The sequence below is a fragment of the Saccopteryx leptura genome, chromosome 1 (assembly GCF_036850995.1).
Source record: "Saccopteryx leptura isolate mSacLep1 chromosome 1, mSacLep1_pri_phased_curated, whole genome shotgun sequence".
NCBI classification, from domain to species: domain Eukaryota; kingdom Metazoa; phylum Chordata; class Mammalia; order Chiroptera; family Emballonuridae; genus Saccopteryx; species Saccopteryx leptura.
In genome coordinates, this window is record NC_089503.1 from 359,055,223 (window position 1) to 359,080,448 (window position 25,226).

The 25,226-nt window shown below is 36.4% G+C and overlaps 1 protein-coding gene across 1 annotated transcript in view; it reads left to right on the forward strand.

Moving 5' to 3' along the window:
* EYS (eyes shut homolog) overlaps nucleotides 1–25,226 on the forward strand; it is a 1,965,296-nt gene that overhangs the window by 344,302 nt on the left and 1,595,768 nt on the right. Inside the window, 1 exon segment of the mRNA XM_066360293.1 lies at nucleotides 18,361–18,475. Coding sequence (XP_066216390.1) covers nucleotides 18,361–18,475 — 115 coding nt within the window.

Sequence of the window (25,226 nt, forward strand, 5' to 3'; positions counted from 1 at the left end):
TGATGGTAATTAAGGACCCTACCTGGAATATATTTCTAAAGAAGTTTTAACTTTTTGCTGAAGAAATGAATGTGAATCAAGAAATAAAAGGCAGCAAAGGATAACTCTAAAGTTGTTACTCTATTGAAAGATTTAATATGATTTTCTAAAATGGGGAAAATCTATGTCAGAAAAGAAGCCTAGTTGAGATGGGTGGAGATCAGAAAGTCAGTTTTGGACACATAAACCGAGACACCTGATGCAGACAAGTGGAAGTCATAGGGGTTCAGAGGGAGGGGGTCAGGTATGTTAGTTTCCAATTTAGAGGAGACATCTGGGCTCCACGTGTGCATTTGAAAGTCAGCAACACGGACAAGGCATTGAAGATGCAACTTCTTTGGAGCGAGGCTAGAGAGACAAGTGAAGGGCTGGTAAACTAACACCTCGGACATTCTTATACCTAAGGGAATTACAGGCTAAGGATAGGAATGTAAAAAGTAGAAGTCAGGGAGTTAAGATGAGAAAAATACATGGTTTCATCACAGAAACGATACAATATTTTAGGAATGTTAAGACAGTGCTATACTCTCTCAAGTTATGTGGCTAAGTCTAGTTAGAGAAAAGTGAGAATTGATCTTTGCAATGGACAACTGAAAGTAATGGTTTCCTTGAAAAGAGGAGTTTGACAGAATGGTAGAAAGAAAAATATTGATTAGGTCCTATTTGCAAGTGAATAGACGGAAATAGATGGATGGGCCTTTCCTGTAAAGGGTGGCAGTAAAAGAGAGTAAGGGGTGCCAGCCGAAGGGTGTTCAAAGCAGGTCATTTGTAAACTGCCGGAGGGATGAGATGAAATATAGTGTGCAAGCAGAGGAGGGGGCTAGATGAGATGGCAGATATTACAGCAATTAAAATAGGAAGAAAAGTAGAATATTTAAACTGATAGAGGTGATTTAAATATGTGTTGTTGAATCATCTTCAAAGTGTTTCAGTCCTCCTGTGAAATAAGAAGCAGGGTGAGAAGAAGATGTGTAATAAAGAAATCCAGAGGAGGGGAGGAAAATTTAGTTTTATTGATGCAGCAATAAGGGTCTCCTAAAAGTTAGTGAACATAAATTTAAAGTGAGTGTAGTCTACAGCAGTGGTCCCCAACCTTTTTTTGGGCCACGGGCCAGTTTAATGTCAGAAAAGATTTTCACAGACCGACCTTTAGGGTGGGACGGATAAATGTATCACGTGACCGAGACAAGCATCAAGAGTGAGTCTTAGACAGATGTAACAGAGGGAATCTGGTCATTTTAAAAAATTAAAACATTGTTCAGACTTAAATATAAATAAAATGGAAATAATGTAAATTATTTATTCTTTCTCTGCAGACTGTTTCCAAATGGCCCACGGACCGGTACTAGTCCGCGGCTCAGGGGTTGGGGACCACTGGTCTACAGTAAAGTGTGGCAACCTCAAACCGTGTTTGATTACTCATATGTCTATATGAAATAACTTAGATATTAAATTAAACTAACATTTGCTTTTAACCAGAGTACAATAATGGAGGGAATTAGTGATTTGAGGGTGTGTGAAAGAAGTGAGTATAGAAATGGATCATGTAATTTAATTCAGGTAAGGAAGGATGTAAAAATATGATATGGCTAGGAAATATTAAAGAGTTGGTAGGGTCAGGGGCATATGAGGTTGAAGAATGTTTAGGGAAAAAAGAACTAAAGGAAGTGAGTTGGAAGGTTAGAGAAGAAACCAGAGATGAGGGCAGTTGCTAATTCTACAGACTATTTTAACACCTTTGATTTTTATTTTAAGTGTAATAGGAAGTATTGCAGTGTTCCTGGCAAAAGAGGGACATTATACTATATTTTAAAATAATGTGTTGAAAAGAAACTTTGTAGATGTACAATAGATGCAAAAAGACCTCATAAAGCTAAAGTAGTAATCTAGATTGGAGAAGATAGTGATGGAGAGAGATGGGATAAAAGTCATGGTGAGAACTATTAATAGTTAGATCTTAGGTGTACTTTTAAGAGGGAATCAATAGAATAACTCAGTATAAGAAAATTTTTGTCAGGAGACACTGTATGGGTTAAAAAAAGATTATGTATAATGGCTTTCTAGTTTTGGTCAGAACAACTAGAAGATAGATTTCTCTTGATCTTGTATAGTGAGAGCTACAGATAAAGCACATTTTGAGATGGTTTCTTCCTTATCATCTATTTTCCACACAAAAGCATGTATATGTTTTAAAAATCATGTTACTGTTATCTACTGCCACTCAATGGTTTGCCCTGTAACATTTAATTTAAAGTATTTAAAATGCTTTTGAGCCTAGCCATATTGTGCTTCTGCCTTTCTTTCCACTATAAATTCCTACTACATTCCCTTTGATTATTCAATTCCTGCCAGACACTACAATAATTTGATATTCATTTTATTCAGACTTTTGTTCAGATAAACAGCTTCTAAAAAAGTCTTCCTTATCAATTTTGACTAACATTTAAAAACTATCTCTTCTCAGTTACTCTCTCCATTTTACCCTGACTTTATTTGTTTACTTCATGGCACCTATCTCTATATGTTTTTATATTTGATGTGTTTATAATTTTCTCTCAGACCCACAGTCTAATGTATATTAAGATAAAAAAATTTTAATTTAATATTGTAAATTTTGTCTTTCTGTATTCTAGAATTGCAGTATATCATGCCAATGTTATACCAAAATGTAGATCTTTTTGTCTGTTAATTCTATTTTAAGGTTTAAAGAATGATGAAAATGAACTATTTATGTGTTGGGATCCAGACAAGCACTCAGTTGCTCCCAGATTATGCAAAAAAAAAAAAAAAATTGATGGGATGAGTAGTCTCTAAGTCTAGACATTTGTCTATACCCATACAAGTCACAGTAAGTAAGTATATAGTGGCGTTGCTAGGCTCTATTATAACAATAAGTTCTTATCTACTTAAAAGGGTTTTTTTCTAAAAGGTGAAATAGGTACAGGACAGTATTGAAATTGATGCAAGTAACTCTGCATTAGAATCCCTATCTATAGGCAATAAAACAAAAATAGCCCAAAAATGAAACACAATGCTTCTTTCTTTCTTTCTTTCTTTCTTTCTTTCTTTCTTTCTTTCTTTCTTTCTTTCTTTCTTTCTTTTTTTCTTTTCTTTCTTTCTTTCTTTTTTTCTTTTTTTCTTTCTTTCATTCTTTTTTTTAAGTGAGAGGAGGGGAGGCAGTGAAACAAAAATAACTCAAAAGTGAAACACAATGCTTGCTTTTCTCTTTCTTTCTTTCTTTCTTTCTTTCTTTCTTTCTTTCTTTTCTTTCTTTCTTTCTTTTTTTCTTTCTTTCATTCTTTTTTTTAAGTGAGAGGAGGGGAGGCAGTGAAACAAAAATAACTCAAAAGTGAAACACAATGCTTGCTTTTTTCTTTCTTTCTTTCTTTCTTTCTTTCTTTCTTTCTTTCTTTCTTTCTTTCTTTCTTTCTTTCTTTCTTTCTTTCTTTCTTTCTTTCTTTCTTTCTTTCTTTTTAAATGAGAGGAGGGGAGGCAGTGACAGACTCCTGCATGCATCCCGGAATTGAGATCTGCTGGGCAAGCCCACTAGGGAGCTATGCTCTGCCCATTTGGAGTGTTACTCTGTTGCAACAGGAGTCATTCTAGCACCTGAGGCAGAGGCGCCCTGGAACCATCCTCAGTGCTTGGGGCCACTTCACTCTAATTGAGCCATGGCTGCAGGAGGGGAGGAGAGAGAGAGAGAGAGAGAGAGAGAGAGAGAGGGAGAGAGAGAGAGAAGAAATAGGGGGAGGGGTGGAGAAGCAGATGGGCACGTCTCTTGTGTGTCTTGACCAGGAAGGGCCAAAGCTCTACTGCTTAGCCAAATGGCCAGTGCCCCACAATGCTTTCCTTAAGATAAAAATTAACTCACTCAGAATGGCAAACTCTGAAAAAAAAAAAAAGTACCGAAAACCCACTCCACGTCTTCAAACAAGTCAGGGGAGTATTTCAAGATAACAGAGTAGGAGAAAGTTATTTCAAGTTACTTTGTAACTATCTCTTTTTCATTTCCTGGAATAGTACAGTTTGAAAGAGCTATTTTAACAGCTGGAAAACTTTAAGCAAGCGTATACTCCTTATCCAAAAGTGACACTGTTGGCATACTATCTTTGAAGCTAGTTTTTTAAAAAAGAAACCAAATATACTTAATTTTCAATTTTCACTTTTTTTCATTTTATGGTATATTTACTTTATTATTTTAATATATTACTTTAAATTTTTTCAGCAATCAATAATGTTATAATGACATTTACACATTTAATTTTATTAAAATATGCTTTTCTTTATAGTTTGAAAAAATTTTATAAATTATATTTAAAATATACTATTTATTTGGTTTTACTGTGACTTCTTTATACTTTAACAATAAAAATAATATAGTATTACTTTATAACATGAGCTACTGTATTTACCAAAATGCTGGTGATATAATGTTGCTATGGTATTACTGTCATTACTCTGTTTTGTTCAATGCAGTGTCCCCAACAGAACCTGACATTCCTCATTAAAATCAGTAGCATTTATTCCATAAGTCATTTAACGTAATTTTTGATACTGTCAAAGAAATAGACTTAAGCCAATTGTTTAATAAATATCGGCCTAATTGACAAAGTGCAAACTAATAATAGTAATCTAGGGCAGTTGCTGGGGTCCAGCCCCGCGGGGAATCCAGGAGTCCCACAGGAAGAGACGGCGTCAGCGCTAATCAAGTGAGAGAGCCGAATTCTTTTCTTTCTCTTTATTCTCTGGTTAGCATTTACTGCCAGGCATCTCTGCCAATGACTGGTCTAACTTTACTTCTTATGCACAAACACTAAGTTACAATCACATGGTATTTTGAATACATCATTGTTTTAGTTTCACTATGGTTACATATTTCCAGATAACAGTTAATTCATATCTATAAGCTACAAATCAGGTGGTAAGTCATTCAAAGTACAGTTATACAATAACTTGAATAGTAATAACAATATCGGTACAAACTTGTAAAAGATTAGTACTAATTAATAACTCTATTTTACTGTTGTTGTGAGTCAAGGGCTCAGAGAGAGATAGCAGACGAAATCATCAAGGACTAGCAAAGGACTACCGCTTGCTCAGGCAAATAGCCTTGAGTTCATGTAGTGTCCTAATTCTTTTTTCACAAGACTACAAAAGGCTTGCTATTTAAGAAACTGACATAGCATTAAGAGTAACTTTTACTTAAAGATACATAGAGTGCACCTGCAAGATAGCTAGTAGCAATATAATATCAGAAGGCATTAATTGCCATTGCTGCTATGAATCCCACCACATTCCTCTCCTTATTCTTGGAAAATACAAAAATCTCATGAGAATGTTTTACTGAGAAAAGCCCAGCAAATGCCTTCAGTGACAAAACAAGTCTTTTAACAAAACATTCTTTACTTGCCAGCTGCGCTCCTATCTAAGGCCACGCAACAGGCCACTCCACTACACTTTACCTAAGATTCTAATGTCTAGTTAAACTTTATTCATTTACTATATTTATACACTAGTTAAGTTCTAACTTTATTCTTTCTAACATGATTAATAAGAAGAAATTCTCCTACAAACTTAACCCTTTATGAGGGATATCATGGCCAGCCTCTTATGTTTATGAGCCCAGTTCAAGGGGCTTACAGGCTTTTCTGTGGAACTCACACCCTCTGTCTCATATCCAAAGAAATTACTACAAATCTACAGGGAAAGCATGGTACTATTATTCCTGTGCCATAAATAATAGCACACACCCAGAAAAAGGGGGGGATATAAGGCCAGATTAATTCAAAAGATCAAAGGGGGAAGTATCGTTGTGCCTTTCCTTTGCGGTGACTTTGTTAACCCGCAGCCGTTGGTCTTCACGGCGGTGACTCTATCAACCAGTAGCCATCGATCTTCTTTTGCTGTGACTTTGTCAATCAGCAGTTGTGGATCTTCTCCTGCTGTGACCTTGTTAGCCAGCATTAGTGGATCGGCTCCTGACAGGCAGTTATAGGAAACAATTTTAAGGGGGAAAAGGAGACAATGAAAGTGTGTTTTCTCCTATCTTCTTCATTAATATATACTATTTCCATTATCTTTATCCTCTCCCCTTATGTGTATTTTTTCAGTTATTTTCTGCTTTTCTATATATAATCTTCTTTTTACCATGAATAATGACACTTTAAACATTTTCATCACCATTACTTGGGTCCCTCTTATACTCCAGTCTCATAAAAATATTCCTTATTTCTTAATACTTTCATGCTTATTATAAAAAATAGTTTTTTAAACAAAAATACAACTATAATTTTGATATCAGAGGAACATGGAGATCTAGAAGGCGTATTTCCTCTATCTTTATATTTAAAATTGCTGACTACTTTGACAAAAAATGACTGCTGGACACCCTGAGCAGCGAAAAAGAGTTAGGAATTAGCCTCTCTGACTATCTCAACAAAAGCAATTTATGTAGATTTTTCTTGCTTTGGGAGCTAAAAAAACATCTTCAAAATAACATGTGGCACACCAGAACAATAACCAGAAAATACTGAATACTTAAACTGTACGAATATTCTGAATAATGGAAAGTTAGTCAAAATTAACCCCCTTAGTATTTTTGTATCCTTTACCAGAAAGAATCAACTAAATCCTGAAATTCAGGACTAAAGCCTCTCAACTGTAGAGAGGGAGTATTCTCAACACACCATGGAGGAGAGAAGCCAGGCTGATGGTCCTCAGAAGGGGACTGGTAACCCGGCAGCTTCAACTTTCCTGGCCCAATTGGCCTTCTATTTGCTGAAGGATGCCTCACTTATTCCCTGTAGCAACACAACCTGAGACCTGATGAGTTAGCAAAGAAAAAGTTCTCATGCAAAAAAGGCCATAAAATTAAGAAATACTGTTAAAATAAAACAAATACAACTTGAAGGCATTAAAGTCTCTGGAAGAGAAACAAATCAACATGCCATAAATTAGATAACTATCATCAAATAAGAGATTCAAGAGTGCATATGCGTATACCTACATAGGAAGACTGCAGCTAGAAAATATCCTTTTTTTTTTTTTCTGAAGTTGGAAACGGGAGGCAGTCAGACAGCCTCCCGCATGCGTCCTATCGGTATTCACCTGACACGCCCACCAGGGGGTGATGCTCTGCACATCTTAGGGCGTGGCTCTGCCACAATCAGAGCCATTCTAGCGCCTGAGGCAGAGGCCACAGAGCCACCCTCAGCTCCCAGGCAAACTTTGCTCCAATGGAGCCTTGGCTGCCGGAGGGGAAGAGAGAGACAGAGAGGAAGGAGAGGGGGAGGGGCGGAGAAGCAGATGGGCGCTTCTCCTGTGTGCTCTGGCCGAGAATCGAACCCAGGACTCCCACAAGCCAGGCCAACGCTCTACCACTGAGCCAACCCTCCAGAGCCGAAAATATACTTTTTAATTAAATACCTTAGATGAAGATTAAAAGGAAAATGCTCTCCAAAATAATGGAGAGCTAGAATATTTCTGTAAAAGAAGTATTTTAAACTATAGGGAGAAAAATATAAAGAAATGAGGATCTGCTTTTATCTTCATGTGTATACATGACTCTCACTCTAAATTCTTCTGGTCTTATGAAATAGTAATTTGCTGGCAAACTTTGTGTTGGGCAGATAAAATGTATTATGCTCACTTTGTTAAAAATAGACGTTGCCCACGTGAGGCCTTCGCCCAGGTGATATTAATGTGTGTTGGGGATCGTTGTAGCCTGGGGCTTGGTTTTGGGATTAAGCTTTTCCCATCCTTTTTGATGTGGGGTGGTACAATCCAATCATGCCTCAGAGAAGTGACTTTGTATTAGAGACTTTCCTGTTTTGTATATTGGATTAGAGGTTGTGAAGCTACAATATAAAATGGGGGCAGAACGAGTTTGGGCTCTTGGTTCCTGAGATTATCATTAGAAGAGAGAGCAGAGGAGAGCAGAGAAAGGCCACGTGGAGGAGGCCAGGAGAAGCAGCCAAGATGGTGGAGTGCTGAGTGAGATGCCAGTTTGTGTAAAGTTTGTATTTGGGATAAGGAAGGAGATGGGAAACAGAGGTGAATAAGTCTGGTGAGCTAGAAACCTTTGATTCTAGGAAACTCGGATAAATCAGTAGCTTTGTGAGCACTGAATGTGAGTGGGTCTTGGAGCCCAGTGTGTATTTTTACTTGCCCGCCAGGTGCAAGCTAGAATAAAAGACTATGGCCCATCAGTTTTTGGCTCCGCTGTTTCTTTACCGACTGTCCGAATCCAATGCGAACCTGCATGAGCCGGGCTGCTTTGATAGTGGCCCTGGCCTTGGATACTGGCTTTACACTTTGGAAAAACAGCAACTATTTATCCACTTTAACCTGACCTCTCCCACTCAAAGATGAACCTCATGACGGAAAGGAATTTGTTCACTGAAATATGCAGCATGCTTAGAAAAATAACTATACAGTAGGAGGAGCTCAACAATTACTTGTTGGGGACTTAATGGATAAATTAGTTACTATATCATGATGACAAAGGTTGAGTATCTTGAAATATAGGTCAAGGAAATCTAACGTGTGAATAATAACAGCTTTAGGAGTAACAAGAACATATGGAGGAAAAGCAATAATTAATCAAGTTGTAAAATATTTCTCTGGGTTGGAGAAAGAACTGAATCTGCATATTAAAAAGTCTCTTTATGCAAGTGAAACTGATGGATAGAGAATATCTATCAAGCTTCAAGGCAGAAAAGACAATTTACTTACAAAGAAAAAATAATTACAGTGGCACCACATTGTTTATTTGTAATACAGCTAGTTTCACAACAGTGAAATAGCATTTACAGTCTCAAGAACAGTAGAAAGCATCTATACTATAGACTACTGAGAAAAAGTAATGCCTTCCTCAAATATTATACCTGACTACTCTATATAGTTTGGGGAGAGAAATATTTATGTGTATGCAAAGATTCAGAAAACCTATCATTCAGGTAATATATTATGAAGAAAGTTAATATTCTTACTAAATATAAAATGGACTAGAATAGGAAAAAAACACCTGTATACACATGCATGTTTATAAATGCACATAATATCACAAAGGTAAATCTCAATTGGTAATGAGATAATATTTGGATGTGTGTGTGTGTGTGTGTGTGTGTGTGTGTGTAAAATAGGTGCTAAAATATGACCGCTGAAGCAAATGGGATGTCCAGTGAAGGAATTAGGATCTAGAACTAAAAGAAATAAATTAAACAACACTCAAGACTTATAGTAGGAAGCGAAAAAAAGTAAACATCATGAAGAAAAAATAAGGCTGTTCATGAGGGAAAATTATGTATCCACACTGATGAAATAATTAAAATTTTGTTTGCAAAAAAAAAAAAAAAAGAATGTGATTGATTATATATCAGGGATAGAGAAGGTTAACATTAATGGAATAAAAATATTTGGCAGCCGTTCTGAATTATAAAAGAAGTGCAATAAATAACAACTATAATCAGATGAAAAGAAACAGCATAAAATACTAAGTATGAGAAGTATTAAGAATATGAAGAAAATTACCAAACACTACTTGACACCTTGTATTAGTTTCATTCCTGTAAATAAATGTCAACAAGATTTTCATGCTTATGTTCACTCTGCCTCCTGAATATCTTTTCTCTTTATTTTTTCTTCTCTATATTATAGAATACATCTCATTTCTCCTGTATTGTTATAACAGTCCCTTGATTAGTCTCTAAACTACAGGCTTGTAATAACCCAATGTCCATTTTCAGGCCAGACTAATTATACATAATCTAGACATGCTCCTACAAATTTTGATATTTCAATGGCTTTCATCGCACGTCAGGATCAAATCCAAATGAAAATGGACAGTGTGCATGTTGTAGAACTGAGGATGCTGGAGCAGAGGCATGTCATTGTCTGATATGAAGTTAAGCTAAACTGGAATTAAGTACTCAAATGCACCTATTGATTTCAATGGAACATATAGACTTTAAAGGCATTTAACTTGTAAACATGACTTTGCACAGTTATGCATATAATAGAATATATGTTGAACTGGAAAGTGTATGCCAGAGATGGGAAGGTAGGAGAGAAGGAGGAAGGAAGATAAAAAAAGAGAAGAAAAAGAAAGAGAAGAGGGTCTGTGAAACCCAATTCTCTCTCCATACAGGAGTAGTCATCTCAAGGGTGGGAATGAGTGCCATTAGCCAGGCTCATCCACAGAGCTCCTGATTGTACAGAACTACATAAGAATCAAAAGGACCTGGTTATGTAGAAGTCTGCTGAGGTGATCTTCCAAATGCACAGCTCTCCGTGGTAGTAGAGCAGTTCTCTAGTTACCTTAGAGGAGAAGTTTGAGTAACAGATGTTTTTAATGAGGTCAGCAAAGCTAGGGGTTATGAAAAGCTGAGAAGCAGCTTGGACTGACAGTGGAATTGTCATGAACAGGAGAAAAGCATGGCCAAGTAGAATAAATGCAAAGATGTGAGCAGTAAAATGTATATGTTCATCTGGGCAGAGTGGCAGCTGTCTTAGTAGAGCCAGCATGAAAGTTTAGTGATGCAATTCAGTACCCAGAGAATTTGATATATCCAACTGATCACAGTGTAAGGGGAAGTAGAAGCATGAATAGTACTATAGATTTTGAAGATCCCAGATATACTAGATGGTGGCAGATAATTAAAGGAGACAGCCTGACCAGGCGGTGATGCAGTGGATAGAGCGTCAGACTGGGATGCTGAGGACCCAGGTTTGAGACCCTGAGGTCGCCAGCTTGAACGCAGGCTCATCTGGTTTGAGCAAAAGCTCACCAGCTTGGACCCAAGGTTGCTGGCTTAAGCAAGGGGTTACTCGGTCTGCTGTAGCCCCATGGTCAAGGCACATATGAGAAAGCAATCAATGAATAACTAAAGTGTCGTAACGAAAAACTGCTGATTGATGCTTCTCATCTCTCTTCGTTCCTGTCTGTCTGTCTCTATCTATCCTTCTCTCTGGCTTTCTCTCTGTCTCTGTAAAAAAATAAATAAATAATAAAATAAAATAAGATAATAAAATAAAATAAAATAAAATAAAATAAAATAAAATAAAATAAAATAAAATAAAATAAAATAAAAAGACAGTGGCTTTAAAGGTAAGCAGAGGACCCTGGCCGGTTGGCTCAGTGGTGGAGCGTCGGCCTGGCGTGCAGGAGTCCCGGGTTCGATTCCCGGCCAGGGCACACAGGAGAAGCGCAAATCTGCTTCTCCACACCTCCTCCTTTCCTCTCTGTCTCTCTCTTCCTCTCCCGCAGCCGAGGCTCCATTGGAGCAAAAAGATGGCCCGGGCGCTGGGGATGGCTCCTTGGCCTCTGCCCCAGGCGCTAGAGTGGCTCTGGTCGCAACAAAGCGATGCCTCGGAGGGGCAGAGCATCGCCCCCTGGTGGGCAGAGCGTAGCCCCTGGTGGGCGTGCCGGGTGGATCCTGGTCGGGCGCATGCGGGAGTCTGTCTGACTGTCTCTCCCCGTTTCCAGCTTCAGAAAAATACAAAAAAAAAAAGGGTAAGCAGAGGAGAATTAACATCACTTTGATTTCAGATCCAAATGTTAATCTGACAAGGTGACACCTTTCTGTCTCTCTTTTCACTCTCCCTTTCTTTTTTTTTTTAATTTTATTTATTCACTTTAGAAAGTAGAGAGAGAGAGAGAGAGAAGAGAGACAGAGACAGAGAGAGAGAAGGGAGAGGAGCAGGAAGCATCAACTCCCATATGTTCCTTGAACAGGCAAGCCCAGGGTTTCGAACCGGCAACCTCAGCATTTCCAGGTCAATGCTTTATCCACTGTGCCACCACAGGTCAGGCACCTCCCTTTCTTTTTGAACTTTAGTTATGCAGATATTTATATATACACTTTTTTTTTTTTAAGTGAGAGGAGGGGAGACAGTGAGAAAGACTTCCACATGTGTCCTGACCGGGATACACCCAGCAACCCCTTCTGGGATGGATGCTCTGTCCATCTGGGGCCATGCTTGCAACTGAGCTATTTCTAGCACCTGAGGTGAGGATCCACAGAGGAGTCCTCAGTGCCTGGGGTTCACATGCTGGAATCAATTGAGTTGTGTCTGTGGGAGGGGAAGAGAGAGAGAAGGGGGAGGAGATTGGGGAAGAAGTAGATGGTCACTTGTCCTATGTGCCCTGACTTGGAATCAAACCTAGAACTTCCCCATGCCTGGTCAAGGCTCCACTGCTGAGCCAACCAGCCAGGGCCAGTTATACTGATTTAAGTCAGTCATAGTCATCAGTTTAATTGCATATTAGCATTGATTTGTATAGGCCTTTCTCATGTTTTATACTTGTTTTGTTGTTTGTTTTAAATCTCATTACTCACTTCCAATTCCCTGAATTTTACTCCTAGGTTTTATATAGTTGGTAAATTTTGGTATATCTTACAAATTCCTTTCTCATCTCTTTCATCTCATCTCCCGGTACTTTCATCATGTGGAACTGTTTGCAGTAGCCTGAGAATAGCACACTTCTTTCCATTTTAATAGCATAGCATAAAACTACATTTGTATGTAGAAAAAGGTAACTAAGCTAGTTATATAAAGTAAATTCTTAAATATACAGTGAGAATCAAATTTATGACCATAGTCCCTTTTTTATTATTATTTATTTATTCATTCATTTTAGAAGGGAGTGAGAGAGAGAGAGAGAGAGAGAGAAAGAAAAAGAGAGAGAGGGATTGAGAGAGAGAAAGAGAAAGGGGAGAAGCAGGAAGCTTCAACTCCCATACGTGCCTTAGACCAGGCAAGCCCAGGATTTTGAACCAGCAACCTCAGCATTCCAGGTCAACGCTTTATCCACTGCACCACCACAGGCCAGGCCATAGTCCCTTTTAATGTTCAAAGCATTTAAAGAAGAATGGACAATTTAGAAAGGGCTTAGTTTCTTGTTTACACTGTCTGTGGATTCTTTGCAGTATGGGTAGAGTGATGATAGACACTAGAATTTGATCAGGAGATGCCCTTTTTCAGTTGATACTTCCATTTGTAATAGCATGGGATAAATATGGATATAAATCTAAATTTAATACATCTAATTATACCTTCAGGAAAAATTCCTAGAAATGAAATTTTGTGTCAATGGATACAACATTGTTTTTACTTGTTCACATGAGTTTGGCTGTAACTATTTTGTTTTAATTTCTTTGACTTTGCATCAAAATTCTGGTTTACAATTAATATGTAAGAAGCATAAATTTTCTTAGCATCAAAACTTATATGGCATGGAAATCATCTCTTTTATAGAAATTCAAGCTCTTCATGCATATATATAAATATGCCAAGCATCTTTTAGAGTCAATTTTCACCAAATATTTTGTTTTATTCATTTATTTTATTTTTATTTAATTTTGACATTGATATACAGGGATAGCTTTTTAGCATATTTACACAGATGGCTATCTAGTGTGATCAGCCTCTATTTTTTCTCATATCCTCAGTTGCATTTATATTTATATCTGTGTTTTCTTTCACATTACACATTCCAGAAGACTATCTCATGATCTTTATATAAGTGACTCTGGTCTTAATAACTGCAGCACTTTTAATGTGAATTGTAATCAAATGTAATTTTGTACTAAATGTTCATTTAAAATAAAAGTATTGGGTACTGTACTGTACATGTTCTGGAAAAATATCTTTTTTTTGGAAAAAATTACTTCCATTTAATATTTACATCTATTGTAATGCCATAGGTAATGAATTAGGCTAGTATAGTTTATTTTATTAAATTTGAAATATGATTTAAGAAAGAGCAGGAAAACTAAATAAAATAAAAGGTGTGAAATTTTTTAAATTGCCAAAGTTTATAGTAGATATTAGGCAGACCAGTTATTTATACAGAACAGTTCTTAGAAGATATATCGAAGGGTCCATGTTGTTCTAGAGTTTGCTCTTTTCCTTTTGTTTTTTGTTTAATCTGGATTAAATTCCTCAGTGGCAAGAATACTATCTAAACCTTCTCTTTCCCTGACTGCAGGCTTAGTTGATAAGATGTCATTTCCCTTTTGGTTGAGTTTTAGGAGCTTCTTTTAGATTTCAAGCCGTGAGCAGAAGTGGAGGCCTGGAGGGTTGATAGCTTCTGACTCAACAGGAAGATTTTCTAATTATGGTTTCCTCTGCCTTTGTGTTAAACCTCCCCAGACCAAGTGTCACAGATGGTGTTTTGGGACTTCCTCCTTAGTATATAGTGAAAGTACTAACACTTTGGTCTAATTTTTCATGATCTATAAACTCTGCTTATTTAGAAACATCTTTCTCAGAGTTGCTGCTGCCTAATTTCATCTAGCAACCTATTGATCTGATCTCATTCATAAGTAAACATTCAATCTTCATTTATTTTTTAATTTTTATTTTTTCATTTTTCCGAAGCTGGAAACGGGGAGGCAGTCAGACAGATTCCCACATGCGCCTGACCGGGATCCACCCGGCATGCCCACCAGGGGGTGATGCTCTGCCCCTCTGGGGCGTCGCTCTGTTGCATCCAGAGCCATTCTAGTGCCTGAGGCAGAGGCCACAGAGCCATCCTCAGCGCCCGGGGAAACTTTGCTCCAATGGAGCCTTGGCTGCGGGAGGGGAAGAGAGAGACAGAGAGGAAGGAGAAGGGGAGGGGTGGAGAAGCAGATGGGCGCTTTTCCTGTGTGCCCTGGCCGGGAATCGAACCCGGGACTCCTGCACGCCAGGCCAACACTCTACCGCTGAGCCAACCGGCCAGGGCCTAAATCTTCATTTAATTCATAGCCCTGACCCTCCCTCCTCCTCAGAAACCATACTTTAGAACAGTGGTAGTCAACCTGGTCCCTACCGACCACTAGTGGGCATTCCAGCTTTCATGGTGGGCAGTAGCGGAGCAACCAAAGTATAAATAAAAAGATAGATTTAACTATAGTAAGTTGTTTTATAAAGATAGATTTATTCTGCCAAACTTAGCGAAAATCCGACATAAAGTACTTGGTAATTATTATTATATGCTTTACTTTTTTTTTTTTTTTTGTATTTTTCTGAAGCTGGAAACAGGGAGGCAGTCAGACAGACTCCCGCATGTGCCCGACCGGGATCCACCCGGCATGCCCACCAGGGGGCGATGCTTTGCCCATCTGGGTCATTGCTCTGTTACAACCAGAGCCATGCTAGCACCTGAGGCAGAAGCCATGGAGCCATCCTCAGTGCCCCGGGCCAACTTTGCTCCAATGGAGCCTTGGTTGCGGGAGGGGAAGAGAGACAGAGAGGAAGGAGAGGGGGAGGGGTGGAGAGGCAGATGGGTGCTTCTCCTGGCCAGAAATTGAACCCGGGACTCTGACACGCAGGCCGACGCTCTACCACTGAGCCAACCGGCCAGGGCCTTATTATATGCTTTAACGTGCTGTAACTCTGCTTTATAAATTTTTTAAAGTAAAATTACTCTTCTACTTTATAAATTACCATTACTGTGGGACTGGTGGGCCGTTAGAAAATTTTACTACTAACAGAGAAACAAAAGTGGGCGGTAGATATAAAAAGGTTGACTACCCCTTTAGAATAATCTAAATCCAAGATCCATAACATGTCCTTAAATAGACTTAGCCAATTTAATTCATTCTCACTCAAAAAGAAAACTGAGATATGATAGCCACAACTCACCAATGTTTGATATTTCTGTCACATGTACCCCAAATAAGAAAGGGTAAGAATGATATCTTTGGAAACAAAATGATATTTGATATGATTTCTGAGTAAATGATTAGGATCCTCAGAATGGGAGAAGTAAAGTAAAGATATCTTAACAAGTTTTAATAGGTGATGTTTTATCAATACATTTAAAGTTAGGCTGTACTTAATTTTAATAACAGCTTTAAAATTGGTGATATAACCAAAGCAATAACTCAACTTCTCAGAATGTTTTTTTTTTTTTATGATATAGTGGTAATACTATATCTCTTATAGGGTTTTGTGGGTGGAGCACATAGCACATTCCCAGCAGCCGTGGCTGATGCAATGCTATGAGAATACTCCAGCTCCCAGAAGCCTCCTGGGCATACCCAGGAAGGAAGCTCGCCCTCTATAAGGAAGTGTCTTAGCGCCAACCACTCAGCTCCCTGATCTTTTCAGCCATTGGCTATGAAGGACATGCTGTAACACCCTATAGGCTGAACCTGTGTATATAAGCTAGCTTACTTCCTGAATAAAGTGGATCTGCGTCACTGAACCTGGTCCCCGGAGTCAGGTCTTTGCATCTCCGTCGTCCTCACCCCCGGCAGGACTTGTCCTCAGTGTTTATAAGGACTGAATGAGAAAAATATAACATTATTTAAAAGTAATTATCATGTGACTGGCATATAGTAGGTGCTGGAAAAAATGGATCGTTATTACTGATATAAATGAAAGAATGATTCAATTCTACAAGGTGAAAGTTCAAAGCTGTGTCTTGAACTGCAGGAAAGGTAATTTGCAAACATGTTTTATGGATGCTATTTCAGTTAAACTGTGTTAACATGACCTCTGATTTCTTCTTTTGTGAAACTATCCTTCGTTCTTATAAAAATTTTAAGATAATGAATATATGGTGCAGTTCATTTCATTTTTAACTCCATTTGTAACAACATAGTCTTAAGAAGCATGATTTTTGGTCATAATTCTCTAGTGTTTACTTTAGAGAGACGCGGTGTCATTTAATTTAGTATCCCATTTGGCTTACTAAATGTGATTTAAAGTACAGGAATATTTTTCACGAATTAATGAGAGTGAGGGCAAAGGAAGCTGGAACACTGGTATGTGTTCTTTAGCACCTTATTGATTGCAGCTAATGAACTGCAGTGGACTGGAATCCAGCCTTGTTTCTTGTCTGTCAGACTAAGAATGCCTGGGGCACTCACCTGAACCCCACTGCTTGTGGTGAGTCTCCACAGATATTTCTCCAACCAGAACCAGCGCTGTGGCTGGGCTGGCCTTTGTGGTTCTTACTATCATTGTGAAATGCACTGTAACATCATAAAGGAGCTTGAAAATACAAGGCTTATGACTCATAGGTTTTGGAGAATTAATAGCAACCCCAAGGGCCAGGCAGCAAAATAGTCAGGTAAAGAGAGAGTGAGGGAGTAGAGGCCTGGGGTTCTGCCTTTCTTAGGGTTGAGCAAGGTGTGCATAAGTTTTTGAAAGTTTGCTATTTATTAGTGAATTGAAACATAAGAGAGCAATTCTGGAATGAGAAGAAGAAAGCAGTCTGTCGCTCGAGTGGTCTGTTATCTGGACTGTCCAGAGCTCTGGGAAAGGAACACTGCACGGGTACAGAGACCTGGCTTCTTCAATCTGTGCAGCTAGTAGGTGTCATATAGTTGCCAATGCTGTATTTAATCAAAATGGATGTCTTTGAAACGGATGCCTCAACAATCAAAAGTTTAATATCAGGCACTTATAAGAATGCTTTATTAAAAAATGTAAAAAATGACAGTAAACAAAACATGATAATTAGCCCAAATATGAGCATACTATTATTTTTCACTATAATGTGCCTAAAATTCATATGTGGTGTCCACATCTGATAGTTCAGCATCAGTATCTAACAGCTCTACTAAAGATTAGAAATCTCATTTCTCATCTTTTTCTTCACATTTTAATAATGGCCTCTTTTATTCTAGTAGTTTTATATAGCCTATATTTTATTGTTAATATCTGGTTAGACTAAAGTTGATTTACTCTAAATTTCTTAAAAGACAGTATGAATGCCATCAATGAAATTTAGTTGCTTGACCAGGTTGTGGCATAGTGGATAAAGTGTTGGCCTGGGATGCAGGGGACAGAGGACCCAGGTTTGAAACTCCAAGGCCACCAGCTTGAGTGCGGGCTCACCAGCTTGAGCAAGGGGTTGCTAGCTTGAGCATGGGATTATAGACATGACCCGATGGTCTCTGGCTTGAGCCCAAATTTCTCACTGGCTTGAGAAAGCGGTCGCTGGCTTGGCTGTAGCCCTTGGTCAAGTCATATGTGAGGAAGCAATCAATGAACAACTGAGGTGCTACAACAAAGAACTGATGCTTCTCATCTCTCTCACTTCCTGTTTATCTGTCCTTATCTGTCCCTCTTTCTGTCTCTGTTTCAAAAAAAAAAAAAAAAGAAAAAGAAAATATCATTTACTATAATTCCCTTTAAATCGATAAATCTTTTCTCCTTTGTGAAAAACACAAATATTCACAGACAAAATTAATGATTGAAAAATCATGTAATAATATATGTTGAATGTAATTTAAACAAAGCATTATTATTTTTGGCTGTTAATAGACTTCAGTGAAAATATTTAATTAGCAACTTTTCTTATTTACATTGATGTATTTACAGTTGTATGCCAAGATTTACTGGGGAAAACTGTGAGAAAGTAATTCACCACTATAGACTGCTCAGCATCAACTGTCTGAATGAAGGATGGTGTTGCAATATAATTGGAAGATTCGGAGTAAGTAATTTAATACATGGCAAAGTAATTTAGCACGTCAAAAACACAATAGCTTCAGGCTCTCTGTACTTCGAATGCTTTTATCAATCTAAGCCACAAATATATTCTTATATGGATATTTAAGCGTATTATATATAATTTAGTAATAGAGATTTTTAACTTATTAGGGTTATGTTGGGAGAGCATTAATAAGTGCCTAAGGAGTGTTTTATTATAAAATAAGAATATAGCAACTTAAGTACTAGTGATATTTTTCTCTATACATAAGACCCCAGTTATTAATGTCTTAAGCTCTTAAACTAGATGGGGAATAAAGTTAGTCTGGTAGTTGTTTGCCAAAATATAAAAAATATGCCTATTTTGCTGTATAGTTTTTGAAATAGTTTTATAAATATAGTGCATGTACTATACACAGTAAGGCATATCCTGCAACTCAGAAATTCCATTTACAGTTTTGTCTATTAGAGAAATTATCAGGTTTGTACTGAATGAGATATATATATATATATATATATATATATATATATATATATATATATGAATTTTCATTCTAAATATGAAACAAACTAAAGGCTAGGGTAGGAAGATGGATCAATTTATCATGGCATTATCATACTATGGAATTACAAATGGTGGTTAAAATAAGAGAACAATAAAAATGATAAGTGAACAATAGCTACATGTATTAATACTTATACATATCAAAAACAAGTTAGATTTTAAAATATTATTGAAAAATTAAATATGTGCAGTGTGATAATGAAGTATTAAAAATTTAAAACACAAATTCATATATTTTTTTTTTCAAATTCATATATTTTGTGGTTGCATAAATCTATAGCAGAGAGTAAACACATACATGAGAATTACTTATCCACACAGTGTTTCTAGGCCTGCCTGGAGGGAGAGAGGTGGGGAAATGAAATCACGGAGAGTACAAGTGGGACTTTCCACGGACCAGGAATGCTTTACATTTTTTAAAAAGGGTTTTTGGCAAATAAAGATGGTAGGAATATGCTGTTCATTTTCTCTCGTTTTCTATGGTATAAAATATTTTAATAGAATATGTTTAAATATAATGAAAAGCAACTTGTGAATAGGACCTTGAACAAACTTATATGTGCACTTTTGCAAACATATACTAAAATATTATTGTTGTTATACAAGAATATATAGGATAAGAATATAACATTTATTTAGCAGCATAATGCATTTGGCATTTGAACTTATCATTTATGATATGACCTTATTTGATCCACACATAAATCCCATTCGATTTTATAGAGAAATAAAATGTTTACTGAGCTAGTGAAATACTTTTTTAAGTTTACACGTATCAATAGGAATAGTTGAAGCTAGATTTAAACCTAGTCTGTGTGACTCCAGAATGTACACTTTCAAGTACTGTACATATTCATTTTCTTTCTTTTTTTTTAATTCAGTGAGAGCAGGGGAGGCAGAGAGACCGTGTCCTGCATATGTCCCAACTGAGATCTACCCAGCAAGCCCCCTATGGGATAATGCTACCCTTGCTTGGCAACTGAGCTATTTTTAGTGCCTGAGGCAGAGGCCACTGAGCCATGGAGCCATCCTCAGCACTTGGGGCCTCCTCACTCATATCAAGTTAGCCATGGCTGCAGAAAAGAAAGAGAGAGAGAGAGAATAGGGGAAAGAAAGAGGGGTTGGAGAAGCAGATGGTTGCTTCTGTATGCCTTGACCGAGAATTGAATCTGGGACATCCACACACCCAGCCAACATTCTACCACTGAGCCAACTGGCTAGGGCACATATGCATTTTTAATATAAAGTATATATCCCCTTTATCTTTTTCCTTTAAAATTTATCTATCCTTTTCTTAATATAAAATTTTCTAATTAAAATATTTCTTTTATTTTAGTTTGAAATTATTTTAAATTATCCTGTTTATGTTTTGGTTTTTGGTATCTGTTTTGTTTCAGGATGATCTCTGAGTACTTATCTCTGATTTTATTTTTAAGATTTTCTTTTTTTACCAACATTTTCCCTGAGAGATCTTAACTATTCTAGTGCCTCACCAATTACCTCTATGTTAATGTCTCTATAGCCAATTTGAACTGCTTTTTAAAGGAATTTGACAGGTCTTTTCATCACCTACAGACATTTCATTGTTGTAATCCTACTAAGTTTACTGACATCCATTACATAAAATATTAGCAAGAAAGGAATGCTAGTAACCTTCTATTTGTGTTAAAATTTAGGTAATTATAATGATAATGTACATTACTAAACATTTTTAACATTATAATTTCTTTTCAAAAATATAATTTTTAATTATGTTGAGTGAAATAAGCCAGGCAGAGAAAGAAAAATATCATATGACCTCATTCATTTGAGGAATCCAAGGAATAATGAGAACTGAGGAACAGAACTGAGACAGAGGAGGGATCAAAGGGACCAGAGGAAAAGAGGACAGAGGGAAAGGGGATGATAGGATGGGATAAACCTGAAGGGAAGAGGGGAGGGCGCTGTAGGGACGGGGACAAGGGAGATGTTGAGGGGAATATGGGGGAGGGGTAATGCATTAGAGGTGACCCTGGAATCTATGTAAACACAATTAATTAAATTAAAAAAAGAATAAAAGAAAAATGAAAAAATATATATAATTTTTATATTGATTAATAATCAGTTTTAGTTGTACTGAGTTCTGAAAGAGTTTATATTTAAGTTAATGTACATTTACAAACATATTTTTCAACTTGTATAATGGTTATGAATGATAAAAATTAACATGCAATATATTTAAAGAAATAAAATATTCCTTTACTTGTGATGGCGCAGTGGATGCAGAGTCGACCTGGAATGCTGAGGTTGCCAGTATGATACCCAGGCTTGCCCGGTCAAGGCACATATGGGAGTTGATGCTTCTTGCTCCTCCTTCCCTTCTCTCCCTGTCCCTCTTCAAAATGAATAAAGAAAATGTTAAAAGAATAAATAAATAAAATAAATGTTCACAGAATTAAAAAAAAGATATTATTACATATTCCTTTTAGCATGTAAATATAAAATGCATTTTTTAGGTTATACTATTTTTGGAAATCTATAACTAATATTTGCTTTTCTAATTTGATGTTTGCATTGTTAACTTTTGAATATGTCGACTAATTTAAAAGAGACTATTGGATGAGTTATAATATTTTAGGGAGAGATATAAACTATTCTTCTATTTAGATAAAACAAATATATTTTACATTAAGATGTAAAGAGTATAGAGAGGGCATAAAACAAAAAACCAGTGATATGATACATTTAAATCCAACTATATCCAAGATCACAGCGAACATAAATTGATTACATACTTCAGTTAAAAGACAGAGATTTTCAATGACACATAGAGCAAAACTCAATGAAACATTTGTAAGAGACTTATTTTATATAAAAAAGATACTGACAAATTTACAGGAAAGATATCATATAACAAGTAAAATGAATACTGGTTTAGCTTTATTAATAAGGTAGATTTCAATATTAGAAAATTTTAAAGGGGAAAAACTTTTTTTTATAAACATAATTGGGTCAACTTAGCAAATTAAATTATATATTTAATAGCAGAACTTCAAAATACACAAAGCACAAACTGACATCTATCCCATAATCATTCAGAACTTTGTAATTTTTAACTAACATAAAATGTTTCTAGTATATTTAAAATGACTTTTTAGAAACAGTATATGAAGGCTGTGATCTATGTGGTCCAGGGATAAATTTAAAAAAACACAGGAACAGAAAACCAGGGAACCAGAGAGAATCATGGGGAAAAATGGTTTTGGGAATCACAGAGAGGCTCTGAGTTAAAGTTGGAGATAATTCCAAAGTTAATCAGTATTTTGATGGCCATTGGGGCCTGGATAATATTTGTATTGTACAGATGTATATACCATAGGGTAAAATAAAGTAAATCCACAATTAGACATTTGTTAGTTCCTATTCATGATCTTGAACTAAAATTATAATCAGAAAAAATAATATTTTGAATATATATTTAATTGAAGTAATTTGAAAAATATAGCAAACTTCATAATGTCTTTAAAATTAAGAGTTTTATTAAATGTAACAGGATGGATGACATTAAAGGTTAAAAGAAAAACCCTCAAGGTCAGAACCTTATTAATTCTAAGTCAAATTTTTCATTATGAGTTAAATTTCTCTATTTCAATCCATTGTCTTTGTAATGAAAGTGGCATAAGGATGCTGAACTTCCTCATTGAAATTCTGATGAGGAATTTCTAATCAACACTTTCACAATGTCAATTGCATTCTCAACATTAATAATATAAATGGTCCCCATCATAAAACAATTGTCACTTCCCAAATGAGAGTCTGATTTCTAATAACCACAATATGAGAATAAATCATTGAAGAAATTAAGAGCTCAAGGCAAAAAAGGAGAAAGGTTCTTATTGTAATTTTGTGTTTATAAAAATGAATAAACGACAGCCACTAAAAGAAAAAATGTAATTGATATTATGCAGGTAATGTTACAAAAAAAAAAGCACTATGCATTCAAGAACTATATTTGTGGCCTCATAGCAGTAATTCAGGATTTATTTTCTTTAAAGTTTTAATGATTTACTAATAAATTTTATTTATTTATTTATTTATTTATTTATTTATTTATTTATTTATGACAGAGACAGAGAGAGACAGAGAGAGGGACGGATAGGGACAGACAGACAGGAAGAGACAGAGATGAGAAGGACTAATTCTTTGTTTCAGCACCCTAGTTGTTCATTGATTGCTTTCTCATATGTGCCTTGACTGGGGGCTACAACAAACTGAGTAACTCCTTGCTCAAGCCAGCAACCTTGGGTTCGAGCTGGTGAGCCCCTGCTCAAACCAGATGAGCCCGCTCTCAAGCCAACAACCTCAGGGTTTCGAACCTGGGTCTTCCATGCCACAGTCTGAAGCTCTATTCACTGCACCACTGCCTGGTCAGGCTAATTTTATTTTTAATAAATAATACACATAGTGCTACAATTTCTGGCTTATGTCTATCCAAATATTTTATAGGTTCCTGCTGTTATGGTTTAGAATTGTTGACTACTTTATATATCATCAAAGCAAATGCCATGAGAACTTTATTCACAGCCCTTTTGCTTTTCTGTTCTTCTATACAACTGGTCCAAGGACGCAGATATAAGAATGCAGTTTATGTTTTATCACATCTTTTTAAGTCTTCATAGGGGAATCAACAGTAAAAAACTTTAAAACCCATCTCATTTAACTTTACCATCTGTTTTATTTCTCTCTTCTATATCCATCCTCTAGTTAATTTTTTTTTTATAATTATTTTCAACAAGCGTGACTTTTGCAAACTCACGCTGAAAGAAGTAAGCTCAAATTAGTATTCCATATGAGTGAAATTTGCATTTGGGATAGGATTTAGAGTTTTAAAATTTTAGTTGCAAGAACAGAAAATCTAAAGAGAATCTCTCTCTCTCTCTCTCTCTCTCTCTTTCACATACACACACACACAGACCCACACAGACCCACACAGACACACACACACATACATATACGACTCACAATATTAGACCATTTAGAGGCTAGAGCAGGTAAGCATTTAACCCCAGACAGTACATTATCTTCTGGCTCACACGGAAATATCAAGAGTGGGCTCTTTGAAGTTCCTAGAGAAACCCAAGCATGCTCCTGCCTAAGGGTCTTTGTATTGAATATTTTGACACAAATTTCTCTTTCATGGGGTTTTTCACTATGTTTATGTATTCTGTCAAATCTTTTACCTTTCTGATTAAGTCTTTCCCTAGACACCCTATCTAAAATGTTTAAAACTCCCTTTTAGTCCATAATGTTACCTTATTCTATGTTTTTTTCTTAACAAATATTGCCATTGTTTTCCAGATAACAAAATAGCTCTTCATGCACTTTTTTATTGCCTTTGAGACTATATTAGAACAACATTTAAGCTCTATAAAGGTAGAGACCTTTGTTTCTTTGTACAGGAATAACCTAACAGAGAAGACAGCAAAATTCTAGCAATGGTAAGTTATGCCAAGTATAGTGGGTGGGACCTACTTGGAATGATACTTCTCTATATGACAAACACAGACTTCATATCCTGACTAGCAGGCTATTTCTTTCCTCATATGAGGTAGATGGACCTACTTTGACATGGGTTTTGGAGAGAAGTGCCTTTGATAAAAAGTGCAAGTAATTTTGTTATGCACAATGTACTCCTCAATAATGCTTTTTAAATATAAAACTATAAAAGATAACAAATGAAAAAATGGAGGTTGGCTTAGCTAAGTATGTTATGAACACAGAAAATACTAGTTTGCACACATACAGAAAATGAAAAAAATCTAAAATTCATACTATGATCTGCTACTAAAGCTTAAATTGAACAGAAAAGGTGAAATTATTTTTAATCAGCCCAAGAACTAGATTCTAAGCTGCCTAAGATACTTCTGATTGTACCATCAAGCAGATATACACCACGATATTTTCATTCTTTAACAGTTCTCAGAAATACTTTCTTCAGATTTAAGACCTGATGGTTAGTGCCATAATTTATGTTGAGAGACAAAAACATCTCTGGATAATAATAAAGTCAGTCATGGACATAAATAGGAGTGCAGTGGTTACTAGGGAGAGGGGATGGTGTGTGGGAGGGGGAGGGACATAAATAGGGACAAGTATAAGGTGACGGAGTATGATTTGATTTTGGGTGATGGGTATACAACATAATGGACTG